The sequence below is a fragment of the Phalacrocorax carbo genome, chromosome 2 (assembly GCF_963921805.1).
Source record: "Phalacrocorax carbo chromosome 2, bPhaCar2.1, whole genome shotgun sequence".
Classification (NCBI taxonomy): domain Eukaryota; kingdom Metazoa; phylum Chordata; class Aves; order Suliformes; family Phalacrocoracidae; genus Phalacrocorax; species Phalacrocorax carbo.
In genome coordinates, this window is record NC_087514.1 from 60,001,728 (window position 1) to 60,022,082 (window position 20,355).

The 20,355-nt window shown below is 36.9% G+C and overlaps 1 protein-coding gene across 1 annotated transcript in view; it reads left to right on the top strand.

Moving 5' to 3' along the window:
* Positions 1-20,355, top strand: part of CDH7 (cadherin 7) — an 83,794-nt gene that overhangs the window by 36,724 nt on the left and 26,715 nt on the right. Inside the window, exons 3-6 of the mRNA XM_064443080.1 lie at positions 3,298-3,592; positions 10,975-11,094; positions 13,432-13,599; positions 14,896-15,083. Of these exons, the coding sequence (XP_064299150.1) occupies positions 3,298-3,592; positions 10,975-11,094; positions 13,432-13,599; positions 14,896-15,083 (771 nt within the window). The remainder of the gene's footprint in view (positions 1-3,297; positions 3,593-10,974; positions 11,095-13,431; positions 13,600-14,895; positions 15,084-20,355) is intronic.

The window sequence follows — 20,355 nt, forward strand, 5'->3', positions numbered from 1 at the left end:
ACTAATATAATTTTACATAGTTGTTTCAAATTAATCACAAGAACAAATAAAAAACCCAGGTCTCATTGTTAAAGGTACTTCCTATTAAAAAAGGAGGGGGGGAAAACCCAAAACAGAAAACCCGAAATAACAAAAACAAATAAGAATATGCAAAGTGTTTTCTAAAGCCAACATTATAAGGAACATATTACTTCTCACTTCCTAGCATGTTAAACTAAATAGCTGGAAGTACAGGTAGTCTGAGTCACATTTGGTAGTAGCAGAGCTGTAAATATGGTATAACACTGCTGCATTCAAAAATTTTGTTCTTAGTTGCAAATCACTGATGCCTCTACATCAATGACTTTGAAGATCACTCGAGCATGGGCCAGCATTGTTTTTTAAAGGCTTAGTAGAACAAAGTTTTGATAAAAGATACAAAGAAGTTTGGTCTCCCAGAGCCTCAACCTTGGAGTAACAAAGGTCATTGCTAATCACTTTACTAATCCATGTGGTAGCAGTTTTCTGCCAAGGCATCTTTCCAAAAAGTGGCTTCTGTTCAGCATTTCACTCCAGGGCACCAGCCACTGTAGTGTAATCCATGAGGAGATTTATGGACCTCAGAGTGGGGCTCCTTAAAAAACAATATGTTAATCAGCAAGCCACTGAGTGAGCAAATGGGAAATGCTGAAGCTAGAGAATTTCTTTTTTTCTCTGGTATGTGAAAGCCTTACTCAGTGCATCTTTGAGGATTTACACTTCTTGCCTCTCCCCTGAAGGTCTCTCTTATTTCGAAACACTGCTAGAAAGGTATTCAGGATAGGGCTGGATCTAAATACAAGGTGAAAGGGTGGCTGTGCAGCCTTGCAGGATGAGACCCAGGTGTGAGTGGTACACTCTGGTGTGCTGATGGCTCAGCTTCACTCCCATGAGAGATCCCTATGTTGCTCTCAGAAAACTGAGATATGGAATCCCTTCCCTTCTCTGAAGAGATCTACTTGCAAATCTCTAACTTTCAGAACACCGCTCTGCCTGATAAACAGCTGGCCATGCTGGTGTCATCTGCTTTTCTCTCATCCAGCACATCCTTAAGTGTGCCACAAAAGGTGCAATAAGTTTTATAGGGAGAATAGGAGAGTCTCAGCCACAACAGAATGACCAGTGCTCTGCTAGAATATGGGATATGGAGAAGTCTTAATCACTTCGAGAAGGCAAAGGCATTGAATCTTTGTATACCATAACTTCAGTTCTTGCGTTTGTGATGTGCATTTTAGTGTAGACTGCAGGACTCTGGCTATGTAGGGGAAGCCATGCAATGCCTCTGTAGCACACAGGAGACTTATATACCCTGAAGTAGGACCTAGAAAAAGAAAAGAAGAAAAAAAAAGTCAAACAAATTCAAACACAAGCTATACAGATTCTTACTTGCACAGGCCTCTGCTCCTTTATAGGGAAGATGGGCACTTCTTCCAGTCAGGTTTGAAAAAGCAGCAAGAGCCCCAGCTGCCAGATTTGTGAGGCGAACAGAGGTATGGTTTATTAAATAGATCCCCAGCCATTAGGGATGAGGAATATGCAGTGCTGAGGATCTTGAAAGAGCCTGGATGTGAGATACATTTTACCTTGATCTGCTCACAGTGTCAGCATTGACTGTTTGTGAGAGTGCTGAGAAGTAGGACTTTAAATGTTCAGGGAACTCCACCAAAGAAATCTCAGGCTTGTTTAGGTATCTCAGGAGTTAAGTAGCAGCAGAATGAGAATAAGGCATATTTTGAAAAAAGGTAACTAATCTGATTTAGACACCCTAGTTCTGTTTTTTGATCCAGTCCAAAGCTCAGGCTCCATTTCTGTCTTAAAAGAGAGAGGGAGTGCACTGTAATTGCATAAGTATGAGATATCCAGACAGTGTAAGTGAAATAATGTGTAAGAAATAGGCAGCTTTTTATCCGGCTGAAAAATTCAAAACTGATCCTGAATACTTCCCTGCTGGAATAGGAAAAGGTTTTGCAGCTGTGCTACGTTATGCCTGAGATGGTAATTTTCTGCATGTATTCTGGAATTGATTACTATCCCAGTAATAATCCCCGCTGAGAGAAAAAAAAATGTTAGTAGAGGAAATTACGGTGATGATGACTGTAGAGTTACCTCCTAACTCAACATGACACAGTTAGGGCAGGTACAAATTAAGAGACATAAAGAATCTGACCATCTTTAACATTGTATTCAGCTATTTACAAGTAATAATCCCCTTTTTAACAAGTGAGCAAGTGCTTTGAATTTTATTGATGCTCTTTTCACTTGTACCATATTAAATATATCACATACGTGTGACTTTAAATGATATCGAGATCAATTACTTTGCTGATACAAGTTTGAAAAGTATATGAGATTTGTTTGAGTCTGTGTTCTGTAACAGGAAATTGAGACTCAGGAGATATAAAAGAGCTACAAAAGCTGTAGAATCTTGCTCTGTAACTTAAAATAGCTTGCGCGATGAGGAAGAAAGTTTCTTTCTGTGAATCTGTCTTGCAATTCTAATAGAAGGTACATTTTGATCTACTGAGGTACATTTGTTCTGTGCCTGCTACAAGCTGTCCCAGGGAAACTACACATGACTTTTGATGCTGTATAGTTCGGGTGGTGCCAGGACACTTGGTCTTTCTCAGACTCTGCATTTTTCTGAAGTTAGGTAATGGAAAAAAAGATATGGAAGTGATGTTACCAGGCCATCAAGTAGTAGTGAGCAGTATATCAACCAATCCATTTCAATACATTTGACATGTTTTGCTGCTCTACACAGTAAACGCTGAGGAAATCAGTATGTCATTTCCCATACATGCACAGGAGCAAACACACACTGACATGAAGTTTTTAAAGGCTTAATATAACTTCTTCATAGTTCTTAGTAGAACTATGTGGTATAGCGACGTTTGAAGTCTCACCCATCAGTAGGATAATAAGCTAAAACCAACAATATAGTTAAATTCAGGTAGGAATAAAATCATGGTTATAAACATATGTGTGCATGTGTGTATGTGTGTGGCAACATAAAATTCTGGTATGAGAAGACTAAGACAATATCAAATATTTTTGAAAATTAGACTGTTTGCGGTAAAGAAAGAAATTATCTTGATCATAAGAGCAAGCTGACAAATTCTAATGGTCCTTCACATGCCGTGCATAATAAACATTCAGCTTATCTTTCCTAGAACAATAAAATTTGATGTACTACTGCTCAGCATAAGAATTATTTTTACATATCTCCATGCCACTGACTCTCTTGTAAGTTAATCTCATCTTTCATCAATTTTTCACCAGCTTCACTCTGATGTTGATAAAGGAGATGGTTCCATCAAATACATCTTGTCAGGCGAAGGGGCAAGTTCCATTTTCATTATTGATGAGAACACGGGGGATATTCATGCTACAAAGAGGCTGGATCGAGAAGAGCAGGCCTACTACACGCTACGAGCACAAGCACTAGATAGGCTGACTAATAAACCGGTGGAACCAGAATCTGAGTTCGTCATTAAGATTCAGGACATCAATGACAATGAACCAAAATTTCTGGATGGTCCTTACACTGCTGGAGTTCCTGAGATGTCTCCTGTGGGTAAGTGCAAAATACACTGTTGGTGTTTTGGGAAATTTGTTCCTATTGCCTTTTTAAAATTTTATTATTTTTTACAGTACCACACTAAGTTATTTAATTATATATGAGGCACCTGCAACAGTTAGATATTTTAAGACTTAACTGGAAATAACATGCTAGATTAAGTATTTACCCTTTCAAAAATGTTGTGAAACTCAAATAGCTATGTAGGGATTCAGATAAGCATTTTACGGTGTATTTCTCATTTCAGTGCCCAGAAGCTTTGTTTTATAATTCTCATTAACAATAATAAGTTTCATACCTATGCTCTAGTATTCAGAGCTGATAACACATAATTTTGTTCAGATAAAGTCCGTTCTTAACAAACTTTTCAAAACCCTGCTAATGCACAGCATAATTTTTTTAGTAAGAGTTGCATATATCAGTAACAGTTTATCTTCTTTTCTGTATATGCAAGCAGGCAGGGACTGGGATACCACTTGAGATAGTTTCAAAATTCCAGTGGAATAAAAGAAGAATGGCTTTTAGAGGCTTCAGACCCTCTGCTGGAAAAGAAGAAATGTTAATTTTTCCTGAGTTTGAATTAGGGAAGTTTTTCAACACCAAACCCACTATCTCTTCACTTTGAAGAGACCAAATGCTCATCAGCTGTCAGGTGCCACTTCCTTTTGAAAGCTGACTGATTCAGGCCAGATAAGAGTTTGGCCCGGAGACATTTTGGTAAATTTTACTTTAATGTGAAATTATAAATGCAAGCATGAAGCTAAAAAAAGCAGAACAACTTAATCTACTAAAACTGAACTATGTGTATGGGAAGTCTCACTTCAGGTTAAGAGAGTTATATGGTGACTGAAATTAGGGTTTTCTTTGCTTGACTGATTTTAAACCATATAAAAGTTCGATTCTTTTACATAACAGTGCCCTTATAGAATTTGCTATACTTTCCTCAGTACCATCTCCTGTGTTTTAGGATGTTAAACAATGCCTCTAAATTAGAGCTAGAGAGAGAAAATAATATTCCCTGCCTAAGTGCCCTGCAGCAATCATTAGTCAACATTGCTTTTATATTTGAAGCTCAGCTTAGAAGCCAATAGCAGATAAGTAAAACACTGCTAATGAGTTTTGTATTTATTTATTTTACTAAGCAGTGAGCATAGAAACTATTTCTCATTTGGTACTTGGCGCTTGTTCATTGTCACTTGAACACTATGTGGATGGCCGAAGAAGCAATAGCAGACTTGGAAAGCTTTTGAGGAGTATCGAAAAGGAGCTGAAGTGTTACGTGGCTAAGAACTTTTTACTGCTGCACTTTGGAAAAACAGAGATAATCAGATAGTCTAAGACTGTAAAACCTAAATATTTAGCACTTCAAAAATATGTTCTGTAAAAAATATATCTTTGTTTCAGATTTCTGTTTTATTTTAGAATTAGGTTATTTAAGTGAGCTGTAGCATGCAGCAATGATTAGATTTTTGGACCTTTGCTGTGTGCTCTGAAGAGCAGTTTCTCCACATTTCCCTTTTGTGTGTGTTACCTGTCTTGTCCTGTACTGGCATATTGACATATGGGCAACTGATACAGGTATATGAGGTTTACCTACACACATAAATCCATGCCTCTACCCCTCACCCATGCTCCATTTGTTCCAAAACTATATTAGGAATCAATCTGTGGGGAGCGCACACCGTGCAGTGGAAAACATAAGGACTATTTTTCAGAATGAGCTGCTTTTGCGTATTTTGTTGAATCTTTACCACATAAATGACTGAAAGAACTTCTCTCCCATATGGGTCGTAGCACCAAATATATATTCAACTTAGGTGGAATATTGTGCAAAATTATTACCTGATACTTGTGCATTCTCTGGGATTTTTGTTGACTAAGGGCGGTTCCATGTTTGTGAGCTTTCTGAAACTGTACATTTTAAACATCTTCATGGTTTTTATCACACAACAGCTGAATACTGGATTGTCACTGAATTAAGGATTACCATGAAATACCTGTGTGGCACCTGTCTTACAAATTACATCGATTCATAGTTTGTTCATATAACACAATTTTTAATTAATCACCTAGACCTTTCATGAAATATTAAGGAGAAACAAAGTATCCTTCTCCTATTTTGCTTAAAATTATATCCATAACAAGGATTTTTAATTGGATATCAAACAAAATGAAAGAGATCACAGGATTATAAACCCAAATTAATTATAAAGCTATGAGAACTATAACCTTTAACCTAAAGGGTTGTTATGCAAGTATAATGGTTCTGTATTTCATGCGGCAAATATTTTAGGACATTATCTAAGGCTAACTGAAGTCAACCTTTTCTGTTATCTGAAATGACTTCAGGTCAGGTTGAAATTATATTTGGGTCAGGCCCAATTATATTGATTATCCTGGATAGGGTAAATATCTTGATGGCTTGTAAATCTATTCATAGCAAAAACCTCAAAGATATGGCTTATCTGAAAATCACAAAGCTTTTCTCTGTATGACTCTTACTTAAAAAAAATCTAGCAGTGTTATATTTCAAACAAAAAGATTGCGAGTTATAGTTAAAAGAGTATTAAAAGAGTGTTCCTGTGATGTGGATCAAAAAAATAGCTAATGTGAGATACTGGTCTGTATGGTTTATAACCAAAGGAACTGGGGATGAAAATTCCAATACCCAACATAGTTCTGGTTTTGTTTAATCCTCTCTACTCTCCAGACATATTGACAGCTTTGCTTGTTATCCAGCACAACAAGTCTCTCTCTTGCCACATTTATTATTTCTGATTAAGATGGATAGAAACATTTAAATTTTATACCAAATAAAAAGAAAAAAAGCAGCTTTATATCATGCCTAAATATTTGGTACAAGTTGGTAGTTGGTTTTGAGACCCTGAATGAAGGGACAGTGTCTCTCTCCAGTCACAAGCCCCCTGTGCTTCACTTTACCTGACATTGCTGGGCTGGGACCAGTCTTGGGCTTTGTCCCCAAGTGAAGGCAACCTAACAAGGCTGTGGGAGGAGAGGAAGGATGTGAAGAGGGCAGAACTTGCCTCCAGGTGCTGCCTCTCCCCATTCATGCTCCTGGAGGGGAAAGGCTGTGGGGGTCTTGCTGCATCAGCTCTCATGAGGGCCAGTGGCAGAAGCACGGAAATAGCAGATAATACAGAGCAGAACCAGGCCAGGCTGTTGCATGTAAGGGTTAAGTAGGTATTATGGATAACTTGATAGTAAGGATGTTTAATTTCTAGTAGCAGCTGATATAATGTAGAAATGTGATGCCATCATGGAATTGTTTTGTGCATTACACATATCACACATCATTAATTGATATCAGTCAATGTCTTTACTAACTGACTGCCTTTAAAGGTCTATTTTTAATATATTAATGTGGATACAATTCAGTTGATAAGGATCTGTGCAGTCTCAATAATAAAGATTTCTTAAGTTCATCTAGTTTTAGAAACCAGTTTTTCCTTAAATGATTTCACCAATGTTAAAAATGGAAGTCACAAAAGCATTTCTGATACAAACTCATTTAAAAACTTTGGTAAGATACTACAGAAGTTACTGGCAAGCTTTTTAAAAAGCTCTGTGCAGAGGTTTCTAAAACAATAAGCTCAAAGATTTAAAAAAGATCCTTTTGAAGGATGTCTAACTCAAACTTCAGCAACCAGTTTACCTTTACCTGACCCTATGACAGAAAAGGTTGATATCTACATTGTCAGAATCATTGATGAATCTTGACTGAAGTAAATTAAAGTACAAATAACATTCTAAATTCACAGTCCTCTCTTCAAGAACTCCTCCCTCCCTTCCGCCCTAATATCAGAACCTAAATAGGTCAAATTCTCAGATTACTGTGAGGCTGTAATATCTGCCAATATCTGTTAAAGGTTAGGTTAAAAATTATAGCTTAAACATTCGGGGAAAAAACAGAAATCTGTTCCAGCCACACAGAATTCAGTCTCTTAATAGTTAATAAAGAAATATTTGGAACACTCTTTCAATGAGAGCACAGATTTTCCCTCAGTATTTGCTGCAGTTGCTGAAAAGGTTTATGAAGTCACTACATGTTGAATTGTTTCTAATGAACTGATATTCAAGCCTTCTTACAACGACATAATTGTAGAGAGAAATAATTGTAGAGGAATCCTTATCTGAGAGGGAAAGACACTTTTTCAGTAAATAGACCCTATTTATTTTTTCAACCCATATCAGATACACAAACTGTAAGAAACACTTAAAATTGTAGTTGTGAAGCTACAGATGATAATAAGTCACTAATGAAAGTGTGGGGTAGGGTTAGTGTCCTGTTTGCACCTGCAGTGTAGGGCTCCGAACAATGCTACTATAAACAAGATTTACTGGGACACTCATTTTGTTGGATGGAGTGAAGTTGTGGTGCTGTTTGTTGACTGTCCCATGTTACCTGTAAGTCCTAATCTTGGGCACAGGTATGACAGCTGACCGCCTGTGTTATGGGGTAGGGCAAAGTCTTTAGGAATAAAACGAAGACTTAATTTCAGTGCAGTGACACAAACTTTGCTTTGGTAAGATGACATATTTGGAACTACCTATTTTTCTTCAACCTATAGATTTATTGACTATCCATGAGTAATGGAGCAGGGCTTTACTGGTTACAGTATTTTTTTTATGGAAGATAAGCAAATGAGTTTGACATTGATCCATTGCAAGAGAAATTAGGACAGCTTTATGTTGCAATGGTCATCCTCTGAAGGAATTCCTGTTTTTCAAGAGGAATCTGCTTCCTCTGGGAAAATCTCTGGAAGTCTTCACATACTGATCTTTCCATGAGTTATGTTTCCTTGGAACTGATTTCCCACACGTAGAACTTTTCACATAGTTAGGATACCTTATGTTAGCTTGCATATTCTCTTTTAAAAATATATTTTGCAGCAACCTCCCTCTTGGCATGAGAATTCTGGAAGGTCAAAGATTTTGTGTGCAACTGGTAAAGAAATAATGACAATAGCAGTTGTTTTAAAAGATCTTTCCCCCTTGAGGTTCGAGAGAAGCTGATTAGTAAAAAGGGACTACAACAGTATAACTGTTTTTTAGTTGCTGATTATGCTCAAGTGGGATGAGTGCAGAAAGATTTGGTGTTAGAATTTCTACCTAAAAAAAACCCAAACAACTTTTCTACAGGATCTATGTGTTTTAGAAGAGAGCCAATTATATCCAGACACTGACTTTATTCATCCCGTGGAATGTAGAGGGTTTGTTTGCTACATCAATAGATTTTTACAGCAAACAAGCACTTCTAATCTTGCAGGATTTCCAAAATGTCTGTGTTGAAGTTGCAGAGCCTGTAATTTCTTTGATCTTGTATTGGTCTGGAGTCCTTGAAAGTGGCAAGAGCAAGGAGCAAAGACGTAACTGTGTGCGAGGTTTATAAACACTTTTGCCAATATTTGCAGACATTGTAAGCTTCGTTGGCAGGGCTTAGGGACTTTGTAAATTTGGTAAGCCTGGCTTTCACAAAGAACACAGGATGTCAAATAGTCATTATGATACCCTTGTACTCAAAAGCTGGAGAGACTCTGGCAAGTTTAAAATAGGTCCCTGTATAAAATTACATTATAAAGTAATCTGTAAAATCAGTTTGACATACTGAATCAAAGCTCTTAGTTACTGGTGAACAGAAAATTGATGTATTTGAAGTCCCATAACTGAAAAATGACTTGATGGATTAACTACCGATTTTCTTTTCCATCTACTTAATAGTTGCACGTGAAATTTCAGGTTGAGAATAACCTTTTCCCTGTCCAAAAATATTAAACAGTCCACAAGAGAGAAAAATTGCATTTAAAATAGAATTGCAATCATAATACTTTGTCATGGATACTTCAGGAAAAGAGATCAGGAATGTGGGTTAGCTAGGCCATAACTTAAGCGAATAAAGTTATCTTATGAATGATCATTTCTGGTCAGAATTCATTCAAGCAGATCCCATCCTTTGTCATCTGTACCATTTTAGGGAGGGCTGCACTTAATCCTTTCTCTCTCTCTCCAAACCTTCAGGCTGGTCCCAGGACCCATTTATGATCTTCTACTTAACTAAGAATTGAAAAGCTGAGGAAAATGGATGGGGGACATACTATATCAGACATGAAGAATTTCAGAACTTTCTCCCACCCATTTCCTAAAAATTCCAAGTTAAACTGACCAGAATACAACTTATGTTAAGTTCACACTGGACACTTGCTGTTGCAGTTTGTTCTTAAATAGTGTTTTCTAGACTTGCTGTTCTCATTTTCACATGTCAAAAATGTGTTCATTCAGAAAATGAACACTCTCCTTAACAAATGCTTTTCTCTAAGCTGGTGTCTAAATCCAGTTCATGAAGGAATCTGATCCTCTGTTCAAGATCTTTACGGAGTATCTGCCAAATTGCTACAATATTAATTTGCAACCTAACTTCCAAATTGGTCCCTGGGCGGTTGAATGGAAGGTCTCAATGTTCCAGACAATCTGCCAGTGAGAAAAAATAACCCTTTCTGGCTATCAAAGGGCGGTGACCATGGCCAAGGCCCTGGCTCCCAAGTGTTGTTTTATTCTGCTCTCAGCATACATCATGGAAGCTGTTGTACAGAACAAAACAAATGGGAACTGACGTGGAGAACATAATGAATAGAAGCAGGATGCAGAATGAGATCTTCACAAAATATACCCTTCTTGCTAGCCAGTTAGACATTTTATTTTCTTATTCCTGTCAACATAGAGACATTTCTTGCTCAAGAAATGTTTATCAGCAGATTATTACCACAACTGATACTAAAACATTGCAGATTATTGAAGAAAATGAGTACTTTTAAAAGAAATTTAGAGACAGCTCTCGCCAGTTTTTCTCTGAGCTGAAACAGACACTCTTCAACCACCTTTTTATAAAAGGGTAAATAATTATATAGGCTAAAATTAATTATATGTGTGTGTACAATTATCAAAATATAGAATACTTATATATGTATATTTGAATTTCTAATTATGCATTACAATTTTAGCATGCAGACTTCTCTTCGAAGGGAAACTATTACTATATTTCATACTTAAGCATATTTCAGGCATCACCATCATTTAAGAAATATTGTTCACATACCCTCCACCAACCAAATGCAGAAGGGGGTTGGTTTTTATCGCTGTGAGTCAAAGGCTGAGACTATTGGGGAAGACAACTCTGTAATAGCCAATACTACTAGTTTACAAAGAGGACCCTATACTCTAAGCTGAATCAGTATCGAAATGATGAACAGTTGTGAAAAAGCCACCTCACACTGTTCCAGATGTATATTAGCACAGCATGTTGAATACGTGTAGTTCATATTTTTGGATCTTTTATGTACAATAGTCCCTTAAACATTTTGCAGGTACCTCTGTGGTTCAAGTGACAGCCACTGATGCAGATGATCCTACTTATGGCAACAGTGCTCGTGTGGTTTACAGCATATTGCAAGGACAACCTTACTTTTCTGTGGAGCCCAAAACAGGTAACTTTCCATAAACTCTCTGCAGTAATGCTGAGAAAAAAGAAAATGTGCATTAAAACTTGCTAGGAACTTATTAATATCATCTCTTTGTTAATTGAGTATATTTGGATTTTGTTGATCTTATTATTCTTCAGAATAGATTATGAAAACCACATGTATGAGCTATGTGATAAGCAAACATTTGCTGGAGTGGGAACTTCTTTCTTCTTGCCAATCTACCAGTTCCCTGGTCTGCTGCCTGATGCCATCTTTCTGATCAATGAAAATATCAAGACACTGTGAACAAGCATTTTTGCAGATGTTTGTTTTAGAAATATTTCAATGTCACATAGCTAGATTTCCTTAAGTATAGCTTTACAACATGATCACCTCTCCATTCTGCATTTTAAACTGAAATTTTGTTGTAGGAAATTTGTCTTTTCTTTATTAGTTTGAAGAAAAAAGCACTGTGCTTCCTATCATAGAATCACTACACTTCATCTTAGCCAAAAGACAGAGAAGTGATATCCTTAACTGATATAACATTTTGCTGCCATTTTCAAAACAAATTACTGGTGGAACTTCTTTTTTACTATTTTAATGAAATTTTGTGAATATTTTAATCCACAACAAGATGCAACCTTTAATCCTCTGTCTGTTTAATAAAAAATCTACTGTATAATTTCATTGAGTGGGAAAATATGTTCTCACTCTGCTCAGTTCGGTTTGGTGAGACTTCACTTATGCCAACATGTAGAAGAGTTATAATCTTTGTTTCAGAGATGGAAAAATTGAGAGAAAAGGGCACAAACTATTTACCTTATATAGCATGAACAAATTGTGATGTGAATCAGACCTGAATCTCAATGATATGACCAAAAGTTTTAATGACATCTAAATTTGCAGAAATAAGTACTATAACTAACTTCATATTGCAACAGGTCCAACCTCAGCAGGGATATACAGAACTTCCTTTCCTCCCCCGAATTAGTATGATTTATAGTAGTTTTCTCTCTCTCTCTCTCTCTCTCCATGTATATGTATGTACAATATATATTGTCATAATGACTGCAGACAGCCCTTGAGCAATAATATGGTAGTTTCTGCTAAATCAAAATCTTCAAGGATCCAGACTGAAATGTTTTAATACATTTTCACTTTGATGTGATACTCAAATTTCCTGTGTGCATGATAATTACCTTCCCAATTTTTGGTTAACATTGCCTGGCAATTTAACTATGATAGAAAAAGAAGCAGGCCGGAAAAAAGCACTGTAGAAACAATAACATTATGAATTTGTGTATTCATTGTATTTTAACGTCTTGTAAAATGGGTGAAATAGTGCCAGGCAGTCTGTTTGTGAAATAAATGTTTCAACCCAGAGATGATTAATGAGAAGTCCTGCATTCATAAGGGAAGAAAGAAATAAAACTCTAACTAAACATTCAACAAATACCAGATAAAGAGATATGTGTCCCAAAGTGCCTCTCCTTTATTTAGTTTATGTTTCCTTTGCTCCACTAAGTGCTGGTGGAGTAAACGGCTGCCTCTCTGGAAATCAGAGTTAGTGGCTGTACTGTGTACTGAGCATGAAATATTCATAAAGTCATCACGTTTTGAGAAGGCATATTTATTTTCTGATCTATATCAACAGAACTGAAAGGATGAAACATGGAGCTTTCTACTGGTTTTCATTTCAAATCAATTAATTACAAATTGTATGCAGACCTTCAAGTGAATATAACTAAAACTACTTCAGATATTACAGTATTTCCATTAATAAATAAAAAATCTCTTAATTACTTTAATGCTTTAGAAGTGGGTACTGTTAAAGCAAATATATGGTAAAATAAGATAATTTCAGATATATGCAGTGTGGCATGATATCAATATTAATAAGAGTTGATATTAATATTAGTAAGAGTTAATGCAGTGAATGACTATTCAAGAGATTGTGGAATGAATCTTGGCCTTGGAATCTTAAAAATGAATGCAGAATATTCTGTTACTTGCTCTAAAAAAAGTGGGAAATCAGATGTAGAAGATTATATTTTCCAGGGAAGGGGGAGTGTTACATTATGAAGTCTGTAGTTCAGGGTGTATTTGGAGAAAACAGTCATGGATGGCATTACCTAAAGAATCCAGTACTAAATAAAAACTGGTGTGTTTTGTTGACTACTTAAAATAAGCTTGGAGTATGTCAGTTCAGCTCCTAGTCAAAAACTGTGATATTATCGTTGAAAATAATTCCTTCCCCTCTTGTAATCATTGATCTGCTGCTACCTTCTAAAGGCAAACACAGTTTTCATGGTAATACATTTGCTTGTGCAACCGTTGACATAACTTGTCTTACTGCAGGTGTTATCAAGACTGCCCTTCCAAATATGGATAGAGAGGCCAAGGACCAATACCTACTAGTTATTCAAGCAAAGGACATGGTTGGGCAGAATGGTGGATTATCAGGGACTACGTCTGTAACTGTCACCCTGACTGATGTCAATGACAACCCACCCCGCTTTCCACGAAGTAAGTTACTTCGTAAAAATATGACTTGTAATATTATTTCTAAACATTATTTTTTAGATATATATTATTATTATTATTATCACGCTTTTTCTAAACAAAGGGTAAAACTTCTCAGATTCCATGTTAAGTACTTTGAGAATCACTGACAGCAAGGTATGTTGTTGTTGTTATTACTACATTGGAAGAATCTTTTTTCTTTACCTAATATGTTTCAGGTCAGTTGAAATGAAGTCATGTACAGCGGGTACATTTTCTAATGTGTTTTACTTTCTCTCTGAATAAAAAGACAAAAAATGATACACCTTAGTAGGTATTTAGCCAGTTGGGCTTCAGGGTGCATAGTTCTTTAACTTGACTCATAATCCTTCATATTCCTTTGCATTTTAGCAGGGTTTCTCTTGTACATACACTGTTTCCTAAGGAGTTAATCCCAGAAGATCTGGGAAGTCACCTTCCCTCCATTTACTTACTTTCACCAAGATGGCTTTCATCCTAACCAAAGAAAGGAGAAGAGAGTTGTATGCTGAGACCTGAAGAGATCAGTTTATTACTAGCATTTGGTCTGGAGTGTTTTTTTCTTAAAAAAAGTGTCTTTGTTAAGTAGAATTAAAATAATGTGAAAAATATATTCATGTCCACTCCAGCGTCATGTCCAATGATATAAAAAATAGATCCGTACATAATAGAATTTCTGTTATTTCAAGACACCAACTGCTTCAAATAATAATAGAATAACTGAAGTTATTTTTGAAGGAAAGGGTGTTATTTACTACAGGCTGCACTCAGATAACCTTTTGATGGCATATATACTTGAATGAAAAGGCTGGAATTTTCAAGAATGCAGATGGTGCACTGTTAAAGAAAAGAATATATATCGGTTTCTAGTCATGTTCAGGTTGCAAACTGCCTAATCAAGTTACACAGCAATAAAATAATACGAGTTTATATTTAAATTATTTTACTTATTTGCTTTTTTCCTCTTTTGTGGAAAACAAGTAAAGTATTTTTTGCACTGGAACTCTGTAGCAGATATTTACCTCATGATTTCCACCTGTTTTGAATTATGTTTTTGCATCTTTGCCTTGTGTTTCCTTATTGTAGGGAGAAATTATGCCAATAGTAAAACCTACCAATAAAAGGGCAATTCTATTTTAAACTGAATATATTCTGGTGGCCTGTATAAATATTAAAGTGCATGATTTAACGGATTTAAAGGATGGAAGATTTTAAGAAGACTAGATTTTTAGCTTATATTCCTGGAAGACTCTAAATTAGTTAAATTTTTAAATTTCACAGGATCATATCAGTATAATGTCCCAGAGTCTTTGCCAGTGGCTTCTGTGGTGGCCAGAATAAAAGCTGCAGATGCAGATGTGGGACCTAATGCTGAAATGGAGTATAAGATTGTGGATGGTGACGGTTTGGGAGTATTCAAAATTTCTGTCGACAAAGACACCCAGGAGGGAATCATAACAATTCAGAAGGTAAGTCAGATTCTGTTTGGTTCTGTGCAAGATGAGGGCAGGTAATAAGAGTATGAGCTTTTGTTTCTAAGGACTTTATCTGTTGTAAAACTTTCCACTGACATATTTCATCTTGACTTCAGTGTGTGCATGTCTGTCTGATTTTGAGCTTTTTATGACTTACACTGAAAATTCTTGTGGTTTTTTTTTTTTTTTTCAATAGCTGTACTGCTTTGAGGAGGCTTTTTTTTAAAGCTCCTGCAACTACAAATTTGGATGGGAATCTCAGCTTTAGTCTCATTTGTCCTTGTATTAAAGGCAAAATGTGAAAATATATCTTACAGTAAAAAGGCAAAATCCAAATACAAAATGGATCCCAAACATAATTTAAAAAAAAATCTAATTGTCTTCGGCTGATGACGTTCTATTCAGGAGACATACATTACTAACATTAAATTTATGTATCAGTAAGAATAGTTCTTTTACAAGGTAATATATTAGAAAGAATATTATTTCAAAATATCCTGGTTTCAGCTGGGATAGAGTTAATTTTCTTCACTGTAGCTGGTACAGTGCTGTGTTTTGGATTTAGTATGAGAATAATGTTGAATAACACACTGGTGTTTTATTTGTTGCTAAGTAGTGCTTACCCTTTTCAGCTTCCCATGCTCTGACAGGTGCACAGGAAGCTGGGAGGGATCATAGCCAGGACAGCTAATCCAAACTGGCCAAAGGGATATTCCATATTGTATGACGTCATGCTCAGTGTATAAACTGGGGGGAGTTGGCCAGGGGACAGTGATCGCTGCTCAGGCCCAGACTGGGCATTGGTCAGCAGGTGGTGAGTGGTTGTATCCCTTGTTTTTCCTGGATTTTGTTCCTCTTTCATCTATTCACCACAACCTCACGCAACGCTACAGGCTTGGGGAGGAGTGGCTGGAGAGCTGCCCAGCAGAGAAGGACCTGGGGGTGTTGGTTGACAGCCACCTGAACATGAGCCAGCAGTGTGCTCAGGCAGCCAAGAAGGCCAACAGCATCCGGGCTTGTAGCAGGAATATTGTGGCCAGCAGGAGCAGGGAGGTGATTGTCTCCCTGTACTTGGCACTGGCAAGGCTGCACCTCGAGTACTGTCTTCAGATTTGGGCCCCTCACTAGAAGAGGGACACTGAGGGGCTGAAGCATGTCCAAAGAAGGACAACGAAGTTGGTGAAGGGCCTAGAGACCACGTCTTATGAGGAGTGGCTGAGGGAATTGGGATTGTTTAGCCTGGAGAAGAGGAGGCTGAGGGGAGACCTTATCGCTCTCTACAAGTACCTGAAAGGAAGTTGTAGTGAGGAGGGTGTTGGTCTCTTCTCCTAAGTTAATAGTCATAGCAGAAGAGGAAATGGCCTCAAGTTGTGTCAGGGGAGGTTTAGGCTGGATATTAGGAAAAAATTCTTCACTTAAAGAGTGGTCAGGCATTGGAACAGGCTGCCCAGAGAGATGGTGGATTCACCATCCCTCTGGTGTTCATAAAACATGTAGACATGGCACTTCAGGCCATGGTTTAGGAAACATGATAGTCCTGGGTTGACAGTTGGACTGGATGATCTTAGAGGTCTTTTCCAATCTTTAAAAAAAAAAAAAGAAAAGAAGAAGAAAGTATTATTTTGTTATTGTCATATTTCAATTATTAAACTGTTCTTATCTCAACGCACAAGTTTTCTTAGTTTTGCCTTTCCGATTCTCTCCCTTTTCCCACTAGGGCAGAGAAGGGTGAGAGAATGGCTGTGTGGTGCTTAGTTGCCAATTGGAGTTAAACCACGACACAAAAAATTTGAAATGTTTAAAGAAATATTTTTTCTTCTTAGGTTTCTATATGTACAGTTCAAACCCTAACATTTTAAAATTGAAAAAATCATGTTTATATAAAAATATTAAAAGTCAAAATTCTTACCTTGCAGCAACACATTTTAAAGAGTATCCTTTTACAAATTAAAAGTGTGCTGAAACACTTTACCAGAAAATTTAATTTTGAGAACAGGAAAAAAAAAAAAAAAACCAAAACAAAACAACACCTTAGAAGAATCTCTTCTCATATAATTTCATACTCTTAATTTTTGAACACTTGGCAGTGACAATTCTGAATCTATGGCCCTAACTCTGCTAAGCATTTTAATACTCTCTAAAATGAGGGACTGACTTGGCATTTTAGAATGTGTGTAAGTATGTTCCTGGTCAAGGACCTATGCTTGTAGTTAATATGATTCCACAGGAGACTTTTCTTCCCTTCTTCTTTCTTCCCTTCTTCCTTGTATACTCTTTAATCTCTGTAAACGTCACCTAGCAGTTGTGGGGGTTTTTGTATGATTTATTGGTGGTTTTTTGTTTTGTTTTGGTTTGGTTTTTTTTACTTCTCTGGTGCACCAATTCCTTTCTGAAACAATATAAAACTTAGTAACATTTCTCCTTTGAAAGAAGTTAATACTGTTGCAAAGCGATCCGCTATTTCTCTGATGCCCTGAACACCTGCTGAGAGCTAGTAAGCATCCACAGATGTCACAGCAAATGGAGGATGTTCAGCACCCTTGAAAGATCAGGCTCTAATATGTGTAATGTGAATCATCTTTTTTCAAGGCAAACCCATCCATCTTATCCTTCTTGCAAACTGTGCTAATTTCTGCTTAGCACGTTTGAAACACAAGTGATGAAAAGTTAGGCGTCTCTTTGTTCAACAGCCAAATTCAGTGTGGCTCCTTCAGTTTGCTTCTTTAAGGTTTTCGAGCAAAGACCTGGAAGAAATATGCTTATCCTAGAGGGAGAACATTTATCAGTGCCACAGTGAGCAACACTGAATCAGTCGGGGGCTTCAGCAGTCTAATTTGAGAACTGATGTGTTCGCTTGAATTTTTAGCATGCTCTTGTAGTCATGGCGTTTGTTCCTGGAATCTCCTGATTCCAGTGTTGTCCAGTGGGACAAAGAGTTGTCATTTATTATTTCTGTAATCTCTTTAGCCAGGGAGGTGAACTGGACTTTTCAGTACTGAACATTTATCCTGAGAAGTGCTCTATGAAATGGCTATTGGACTACAGTAAAGATGTTACAAAATTTTGACCTGATGAAATGCTCGAATTTGCTAATAATTTTTAAACCTAGATGCTGCTATACTTTGACACAAGAATTCAGACTTTTTCCTCAGCAGTGTTAGAACATTTCTCTCATTTACCTCCTATTATCAACTTTCTTTCCCCTGCCATACCCAAAAGGGAGTCCCCACGCTGAGGGGCACCTCCCAAACCTCTGGATGCCCTCATTTGGACTCCAGGGAACTTGGTGTCTTGCCTCAGGCTGAAAGATCCTCCCTGTCAACCCTGCAGATTGAATGGCAGAGAACATTGGCTGTGAGGGAATAAAGGAATTGAAGAGCTCCAGCACAGTGGCTAACAGGCTACTGCGCCTTGTTCTTCTCTGGAGGACAGGTACATAGAAGACCTCAATGACAGTGTATACAGGTTAAATGGTCTTCAACCACTGAGCCTAATCTGCCAGATCACTATGGAGTCAGGCAGAGGTTATCCCTTTATGATAATGTGTGCCTGTTAGTAATGAATCAGGGAAGAAATTAAATCTGTAGCCTGGAATCTGCCTAAATATTTTACTATCTGGCACGTGACATTCTATACACCTCTGAGTGCAATTAGCTCTTTCCTTTTCAAGTCCCTGACATCAGATGAGGCATTGAGAAGCAGCTCAACCTCCAAATGCATGCCTATCATTTTAAACTCGTGTGTATTTATATGCTCAGATGACATGTCTGTGTACACATCAAGCAGTAAAATGCCAAGGCAAAGACTTCTGAAAAGACACGCTTTGGTTCTAAATGCAAATGCATTGCCTTAGCTTTGCATATTTTTGCTCCAATCATACATACAAATCAGCAGGCCAGGCATGAAAATCACTGCCAGTATCTCTGAGCAGCTGAAGGCACTGCTCCATTCATTTATGTGCTGGCGGTTTTGGAGAAAGTTTGGCACCTGGTTATCAGACTTCCACATGGAAACTGAGGGTTTTACATTCAGTTTTTAGGATAACCATTTTGAGACAATCTGCAAAGTTGACTTCCTCACTAAAACTAAGGGTGTTTTTTTTTAAACACACAGGAGCATCAAGTCAAAAAAAAGAAAAAAATATCATTAAAAAATTGAGAAGTGAGATTTAAGAATTCACTGAGCAAAGCAGGATTTTTGTATGCTCTAAGTTGATGAAAAGTGAAAGAAATGACCAAGGATCAGTAAAAGCTGCAAATATATTTTATATATATATGAATACAAGAAATTTTTTTTAAAAAAGAGAGATACCAAGAATCGTGATATTAGAAAAAGTGTTACATGGCTAGGTATTTCCCAAGATTAATTTTGTATAATGGACTTGACTAATACATATATTGACTTGAAAGTTAGCAAAATCAGTGAATGACATTTGGGTGTTTTTAATTTTTGGTTTGGTTTGGGTTTTTTCCATGCACAGTTGAAGACATTTCTCCTCTGCACCCTATGACACAGAGACTTCAAAACATCAAAAGTCAGCAGAAAAAAATAATTGTGGTTTTACTCTAACAGTGATATTCATTGGAATATGGAGTGCATTCTTCTCTCATTTATATCTCTTCTGCATTGCTAAATCCAGATATCTCTGGCTTGCACTGTTTATTCAGGATGGATTTTTCTCTAAACAGTTTGAGAACAGTGCTATTTTTCAAATAGTAGTAGTTCTGCTCATACCTTTTATAGCCATGGCAGGACTGGAGATTACATGTTCCTGAACATGCTAGTACCGTTGCTGCCTAGTGTCTAATGTCCATATATACTAGATACTAGACTAACCTCAGTTCAAGGTAGCATTTTGACAATAGGCTGGTATTCTTGTAATAACTCCCTTGATCATATAGAATCTGACAAGGGAGGAATACATCCACCATGTTTTCATCCCCTTGGTCTTTATCCCTCCAAAGAGTAAAGAGTAGGATTGTATTACCTTATGCAGCACAAGAAGCATCCATGCTGTACTGCTGTACAATATTTCCTGCTATATGGCTTTTCACATACTTGTGACACCTTATTTTCTTTCATCCTAATTAAGATGTTTGAATCAGGTACTAAATGAATGAGATGTGAAGTTCATGTATCCCGGCAAGTTGCTAAGTTCATTCTAGAAAAATATAAACAAAAGAATAAACCAAACCAACCAAACAACAAACTATTTCAAATATTCTTTGGGACAAGGACTAAGTTTTGTTCATGAATTTATGGCTTA